The 8147-nt window shown below is 38.8% G+C and overlaps 1 protein-coding gene, 1 non-coding gene and 1 pseudogene across 3 annotated transcripts; all 3 read left to right on the top strand.

Annotated features, from left to right (window-relative positions):
• The first annotated feature begins 1950 nt into the window (after nucleotides 1-1950).
• LOC103446801 (inositol transporter 4-like) lies at nucleotides 1951-4962 on the top strand. 2 transcript variants are annotated; one of them, XM_008385942.4, is made up of 7 exons: nucleotides 1951-2181; nucleotides 2391-2556; nucleotides 2679-2749; nucleotides 2868-3203; nucleotides 3311-3418; nucleotides 3580-4182; nucleotides 4394-4962. In XM_008385942.4, exons 2-7 carry the CDS (start codon nucleotides 2424-2426, stop codon nucleotides 4874-4876), a joined length of 1734 nt encoding a protein of 577 aa, XP_008384164.3. In that variant the 5' UTR covers nucleotides 1951-2181; nucleotides 2391-2423; the 3' UTR covers nucleotides 4877-4962. The 2 variants fall into 2 exon arrangements, with proteins under 2 accessions (XP_008384164.3, XP_017190303.3); XM_017334814.3 differs by having other exon boundaries at nucleotides 2176-2302.
• A 147-nt stretch (nucleotides 4963-5109) lies between these two features.
• TRNAL-CAG (transfer RNA leucine (anticodon CAG)) lies at nucleotides 5110-5190 on the top strand. Its single transcript has one exon. It is a non-coding gene; the product is annotated as a tRNA-Leu (tRNA).
• Nucleotides 5191-5654: 464 nt separating this feature from the next.
• LOC103446902 (inositol transporter 4-like) lies at nucleotides 5655-6451 on the top strand (annotated as a pseudogene).
• The last annotated feature ends 1696 nt before the right edge of the window (nucleotides 6452-8147 follow it).

The raw sequence follows: 8147 nt of genomic DNA, 5'->3' as shown, positions 1-8147 counted from the left end.
GTGAAAAGTTGAAAACAGAAACGGTAAAACAGTTAAATAGTTCAATGCTGGGCCAAGATAAAAAAAAGGGTATGTCGGATGACGTTTAATTTGGATTGAGGCCCAATCTGCAGACTGAACTACAGAGCGCCTACAATGAGGGGGTGTTGAGTAAGAAGTTTCGTCACGATAATCTACTCTTCTAGGGTTCAGAAGATTTACAGAGACATTTGAATCTTTTTTTATCATCATCATGTAATTCACAAAGCACCAGGGATCGAATCTAAGACGTGTGTGAAATACGAGCATGTAATTCGTCTCAAACTATTGGACTAGCTCGTGATGATTTACGGACTCGTGTATCTGATAAATAGAAAAATATGTCCACCCCAAGCACATCAAAATTCGTTGGGGCTTGTCACTACATTAAAGATGCATATATTAAATTGATATAAAATTTGTGTTAACGTCGGGTCGAATTTAAACGGACTATGTGCTGAAGTTGGGCTAGCCTGACTCTCCACCTCTAGGAAAGAAAATTACTTTGGTCATATTTGCAGTTGTGAATCCAATGCTACATGGCACTCAATTTTACGAGTGTTGTGGTTGTAATTTATCGAAATGTAGAAGTGGTACAAACTATACCGCATCAAATGTTAGCAAACGTAGCTTCTTGTTAAAATGGATTTGCCATGTAAACTTGACAATTCTAAGGAATGTCAACCAAACCACACTATCGATTCGGTATGGTGGGTCTTGACTCTTGAGAGCTAGCTAGGTACTCCTGCCTTTTGTTTTTTTTTGGTTCTTGGCAACTTCTTTTTACAAATCTTGCGCGTACTGCACGATCGTAATGATATATTCTATGAGGATTGGCCAACGTTTACGTGCGGGTCTTGGTAACGTATGGTTAGATTATTTTTTATCCTAAAAGTAGACCAGCACAGTTTATCTTTTTGAGGTTTGGGAATATTCATACGAAAATTTCATCTTGTTTTTAGTTATTATTGTGTGATTTACCAACTGAATGAATTAAACCTAGGATATATTATGTATAATACGGGCATGAAATTCACTCCTCCAATACTAAGTCCTTTCGTGATGGTTCGTGGGGTAATTCTTGGTTCTGCATGCATGGTTAGATTATTATTATTATTATTTTATATATATAAGTTAAAAAAAAATCTAAAAGAAGACTATTTGGTGTCTTTGTCATAGAAGTTCATCATTTTGAGGTTCAAAAAGGTTCACAAGTCATTTCAATTCCTCATAGCCACACCAGCACCGAAAAATCAATCCCATAACATTTCTATAATCAATAATCAGTTGGGAATAAGTCTTTATCCGAACTTTAATGCTTTATACTAATGTCCAAATATACGATAGTGCCTTTCTTTTCTTTATTTGCGACATATATAGTATTAGTTGATATACTTTGTATACATATGTATAGAGTGAAGATTCAAAACACATTTTTAACACATATGTTTGTGAATTCTAATTTGTGAGCTATATTAAAAATCCAACCGTATACTTTTTTTATCTTAATAACCTTTACACTTGATGTCGTGTTATGAGTCCTTGTTTGTATTGAAAAAAACAAAAATTTCTTTCATTCTTTCTTTGTTTCAAATTAAATCGCCTTAAATTTTGACTCACCATTTTTGTGCTGGAATTATGTTGACGACTTTGTACTGGAAATGTATTAGAGAGACCAAATTTTTAGATAAAATTTATATTTAAAAAATGAACACGTTTATTAACTGTTAAGTAATAATTCGATCATTAACTTGTATATTATTTAGTTTACAAAATTCTATCTAAAAATTTAATCCCTTATCATTATCATGTTCTTTTTTCCCTTATCCATTTGGAATCCTTTCCTAGTAGTTACTCTCACCAATCCCCACACTCTCACTCTTCCTTAAATGTCTTATGTTCTATTTGCATAAAACTCTCAACAATCGAAACAAATAAAGGAATAATTTACAAAATTATTTTATTTCAGATACGTTTTTGGACGAATTTATTTCATTTAGAACAAAACCAAATTCTTAAATTTGCATTATCAAACAAAATACAGGTCAATCTAGCGGCGGTGGACCGTTGGATTAAAACTTAGTCATCAAAATTCAAAAGTAGCCGGCAGAAGGAAGAACAAACTGGAAGAGCTCCACCGTAAGGCATACTCATACTAATACGGTAAAAGTTTCCACCACCGCCGTTTTCTTCTTCCGTTGTTGTTATTTGCTTGTGTGTTGAAGAACCACCAAAGGATTTGTATTTGGATTGAACATGTTTTGTTTCCTTGGTTTGTTTTATGGTATTAATTCGCTGCAAGAAAATTCAAAGGATTTGCTGGTGATTGAAATTGTAATTCAGCTATGTTAACGGGCGTATATGCGTTTCAGGGTTAGGATTAGTAGGAAGAAGGAGTGAATGATATGGAGGGAGGACACCCGCCTGCTAGCAAGACAGAGTTCACAGAGTGTTGGAGGACAACATGGAAGACGCCTTACATAATGCGTCTTGCTCTCTCTGCTGGCATTGGAGGCCTCCTTTTCGGATACGATACAGGTGCATTAAATCATACATAGCACTGTTAAAACCAGAAATTACTTTAAATAATTCAAGGGACAAATTCATATGCACGATTGCAATTTGTTAATTTTCTTGCGGCTGTTGTTGGAGTACTTTAGGTGTGATTTCTGGTGCATTACTCTACATTCGCGAGGACTTTCACGAAGTTGACAAGAAAACATGGCTGCAAGTGAGTTACTCAACATTTATCTCCTCATGTTAATAACTAATTAGTCTGGTTAATTAAGCTCATATTTATATGTATGTCAGCTAAATTTTTGGTATGTTTCATTGACATTGATGTGCAGGAAACCGTAGTGAGTATGGCAGTTGCAGGGGCAATCATTGGTGCTGCAATTGGAGGATGGATGAACGATGCCCTAGGCCGGAAAAAATCAATCCTAGCAGCAGATTTTGTGTTCTTCATTGGAGCAATAGTAATGGCTGTTGCACCAGCTCCGTGGGTGATCATAATTGGGAGAATTCTGGTCGGTTTGGGAGTTGGAATGGCTTCCATGACCTCGCCTCTCTACATCTCAGAAGCCTCTCCTGCTAGAATCCGAGGAGCCCTTGTCAGTACAAATGGTTTTCTTATCACTGGAGGACAGTTCTTGTCATACCTTATCAATCTTGCCTTCACTAAGGTACCAACTAATACATTTGAGGCTTTAGTTCAATATCATTTCAAGGTTTCAATTACCTTATATCCAAATTTCGACGTAATGATTTGTTGTACATTAACTTGCTTCAGGCTCCAGGGACCTGGCGTTGGATGCTCGGCGTAGCAGGAGTTCCGGCTTTGGTACAATTTGTATTGATGTTGTCACTCCCAGAGTCTCCCAGATGGCTCTACAGAGAGGTGATCTATAATCAAAGTCTTGCGTCCGTGTTTTTTGCGGATCATGGTCATAGTTACTCCAACATGTTGAAATTTTTACATCCATTAGTTTTTTGTATGATCATTCAATTTCCGTGACATATATAATACCATACTTAGCATTTAATTTTTCTGCTAACCAGAATAAGGCAGATGAGGCTAGGGCCATCTTAGAGAAAATTTATCCTGCCGAAGAAGTTGAGCGTGAAATGCAAGCCTTGCATGAATCCGTCCAAGCTGAAAAGGCCGAGGAGGGAGCTGCTGGAGAAGGTGTGCTAGCAAGGTTAAAGGGTGCCCTCAACAACCCCGTTGTCCGAAGAGGACTCTATGCAGGCATCACTGTCCAAGTGGCTCAACAGTTTGTCGGTATCAACACTGTCATGTACTACAGCCCAACTATTGTTCAGTTTGCTGGGTTTGCATCCAACCAGACCGCGTTGGCACTCTCTCTGATCACTTCAGGACTCAACGTGGTTGGCACTGTCATCAGCATGTTCTTCATAGATAGATACGGAAGGAGAAGGCTGATGATTATCTCCATGATTGGGATCATCACTTGCCTGGTGGTGTTATCCGGGGTGTTTTTCCAGGCAGCATCTCATGCTCCACGCATTAGTAACTTGGAATCCACACATTTCGGTAGCAATTCTACATGTTCAGCTTATGTTTCTGCTCCTAATCCTGGATCATGGAACTGCATGACATGTTTGAAAGCAGAGTGTGGATTCTGTGCTAATAAAGTCAATGTAAGTACACCTCATTTACTTTGAGGAAATGATATCCACACGCACTTTTTTTCCATCTGTACACACATGTTTATTTATGGCCGTCATGCAGGGGAAGAAGGGGGATGTGCAGAGTTCACTTCCCTCTCCTCCCTTCCTGATTTCCTTGTCATATAATTGTAAGAGTGACCTTATAAATTTACTTTGTTTTCTCTGTTGTTACAACTGTCAGTTTGCCCCGGGCGCTTGTTTGGCTTCCAATGACGAAATCAGGAGCTCATGTCGGGGAGAACATCGTGTGTGGTACACCAAAGGCTGTCCAAGCAAAGTCGGATTCTTTGCGGTGATCCTGTTGGGATTGTACATAATTGTCTATGCACCTGGAATGGGAACTGTGCCGTGGATCGTAAACTCGGAGATATACCCTCTGAAATACAGAGGGACATGTGGAGGAATTGCTGCAGTTGCGAATTGGAGTGCCAATCTCATTGTGAGTGAGACATTTTTGACCTTGACTCATGCTCTAGGTTCTGCCGGCACGTTCCTCCTCTTTGCCGGGTTTTCGGTCATTGGACTCGTAGCGATTTACATGCTAGTTCCTGAAACGAAAGGAATGCAGTTTGAGGAGGTTGAGAAGTTGCTTCAGAAAGGGTTTAGGCCCAAACCATTTGCTCCAAAGAGCAAGGAAGTTACCAAAAATGTTGAACTTTCTTGAGTTTCTTATATGAATTCTGAAACTAGTGGGTGTTCTAAAGGGACATATTTTAGTTCCAAGTCAGTCTGTACAAGTCTTAGCAGATTTTTTGTTTTCTTATTTTTTATTTTTGTTCTTATCAGCTCCAAGTAATTCATATAATTCATGATTAGACAATAAACATGTCCGTAAAAGGAAAATTTTCACTTGACGCAGACTATATTAAATCGTATTGGTTGGATTTAAACACTAGAGTCAAGATGGCCGAGTTGGTCTAAGGCGCCAGTTTCAGGTACTGGTCCGAAAGGGCATGGGTTCGAATCCCATTCTTGACATATATTTATCCTTTTTTCTGAAATTCCTTTTTTTGAAATTTAAAAATCTTTATAAAGCTGCTATTCTTCGTGCCTGTTTTTGCAAATTCCCGCTCGAGTTGGTACATCAGGTTTGTTCGCTATTTTTGCAAACTCCACTCGAGTTTGTATTTGTTCTTAGTTTGTACATCAGGAGCATCTTACTGCCAAAAAAAATACATGTTTGTATGATTTAGGTTTGCTGCATGCGTCTGCATATTATTTATCAAAACTACATGGCCATCTTATATAATTAACACATGGAATGCATATAGAAATGAAACATATAAACCAGTAAATGCAGTAGGTATAGTGATGCAATGGATAAAAAAAGAAGAAAATGGTCAAGGAGGAGACCCACCTTCTAGTAAAACTGAGTTCACAGAGTGTTGGAGGACAACATGGAGGACGCCGGACATTATGCACCTCGCGCTCTCTGCTGTCATCGGAGGCCTCCTTTTTGGATATGATACAGGTGACTAATAGTATCTTAACACGAACAATTAATTTATTCAAGGGACTAATTTTCTTTGGTACTAATTAATTTTATGCTTTGTTGGTGGTGGCGTGGTGCTGCATGTGTGATCTCCGGGCCATTGCCATACATTCGGAGGACTTTTGCGAAGTTGGCAAGAAAACATGGCTGCAGGAGACCATAGTGAGCATGGTAGTTGCTGCGCCATCATTGAAGCTGCTGTTGGTGAATGGATGAACGTCACACTTGGCGGGAAAAAGTCAATCCTAATCACGGACGTGGTGTTCTTCGTTAGGGAAATAGTTATGGGCGCAGCTCCAGCTAAGTGGATGATCGCAATTGGGAGAACTGTAGTTGGTTTGGGAGTTGGAATGGCTTCTATGACCGCACCCCTCTACATATTAGAGTCAGGGGCTTCTCCTCAGAAAATCAGAGGAGCTCTTGTTAGCAGCAATGGTATGTTATGTACGAGAGGACAATTCTTGTCAGACCTTATCAGTGTCACCTTCACCAAGCTCAAGGAACCTGGCGTTGGATGCTTGGAGTCGCCGGAGTTCCAGCCCTTGTTCAGTTCATATTGATGTTGTCACTTCCAGAGTCTCTAAGATGGCTTTACATAGAGGTGATATTATCATAATAGCTAGCTTGTATGTAACACAATTGCTATTAGTGACGTAAATGCTTATATTGTCAGATTGTGAATCTACATGCACCGACTCAATAACAGACGACACCAATCAAATGTTCAAATTCAAAGTCTAACATAAGATCTTACAACGGAAAGTGTCGCATATAACTTGGTATTGATGTTGCTTATGTTAAACAGAACATGTCGTGGAGAACACAGGACATGGTACAGCAAAGGTTGCCCTAGTAAAATTGGAATATTTGCAGTGATACTATGGGGATTGTACATTACAATGTATGCGCCCTGAAGGGGAACCGTACCATGGATCATGAGCTTGAAGATATACCCGCTGAGATACAGAGGGACTGGCGGAGGAGTCGCTCCAGTTTCAAACTAGCCAATCCCATAGTTAGTGAAGCATACTTGACATTCACAAAAGCGCTGAGTTCGGCCGGAACATTTCTCCTCTTTGCCGGGTTTTCTCTCATTGGACTCATATTCATTTACTTCCTAGTCCCTGAAACCAAAGGAATGCGGTTTGAAGAGGTTGAGAAGTTGCTGCAGAAAGGCTTCAGACCCAAGCTATTTGCTCCCAAGGACACCAAGGCAAAGCTAAACTTGAAGAATAATATGTCTAGATCGTGTTAAGTCTTAACTTTTGCTGAGGAATTACTTTGGAATGACCATATTTCAGATCCTTATTTGATGGCGCATTGTGTGATAATTGATACGTACATGTCACGTTATCTCCTTCATAATATGGCCCATCATGTTTTAGTTTTCTATAGTTTCCATTTGTTAGTATTTATAGATTGAAAAAGCACCTATAACTGCTTTCTAAAATACCAATATATGCTTTTCCATATATCCTTTCAAGTATTTATTAAAATTTCAACGTCTTTAATCGCAATTATGAGCACAAGGACTTTCTATAGAAGCATTCACATCCGCTCCCTTCATTATACCCTATGCTCTTTCACAATCAAACTTTATCCCACTAAGTGAATTTAGCTGTGTGAATCATAAAACGTTATTGTGCTCGATTTTGTGTCAAATCTTCCATTAGCTCAAGTACTTTATATCTTTTCTTAAAGTATCTTTCTAAGTATTCATAGGTCTTCATCTACCCTTTTTACCCTAACCCTCCGTCCTATACTCGAATTTTCTAACCGGAGCATTTGTAGATTTTGAGTTGTATCCAAACCACTTTAATCGAGTTTCTCTCATCTTATCTTCATTGTGGTCACTCTTACTTTACCTTGAATATCTTCGATCTTAATCTATCTTTTTTCGTATGTCCACACATCCAACGCTCTTATTCTCCCACTGCCGACAAAAATCCATTGTTTTTTTGCAAAGGGTGAAACCATGACCTAAGGTAGCAATATTCCATACAAATCAAGCACGGTTGCAGAATAAAGTTAAAATACACAACAATGCATGACTTGATACTACTACAATGACAACTCGATTGCAACTAAGTTATTTTCTCCCATCCTTGATGCATATTGGTTGAGGAATAAGTTATGCCCTCCCCATATTTGATGCATACTGGTTGAGGAATAACAGCAAACACTTTTTCTACCCGTAAAAACTTGTGACGCCCAAAAAGGGTTGTCAGAAAGTACGCACCGACAGACCATGCAATCGAGTAAGAAATGCAAATTGCAACCATCCAATCCAAACAAACAGCGGGACAAAAAACAATACTGCTCCTCCTCCGCCAGCTAATGCATCATTTATTTACTACCTATCGACAAACCACATATATCATCATTTTGAAGAAGATGAGGATCATCTCCTGATCTAGAGATTTTTAAATCGTATTCGTTTATC

Source organism: Malus domestica, chromosome 10 (genome assembly GCF_042453785.1).
Source record: "Malus domestica chromosome 10, GDT2T_hap1".
Lineage (NCBI taxonomy): Eukaryota > Viridiplantae > Streptophyta > Magnoliopsida > Rosales > Rosaceae > Malus > Malus domestica.
This window is presented reverse-complemented; position numbering and strand designations above follow the sequence as displayed.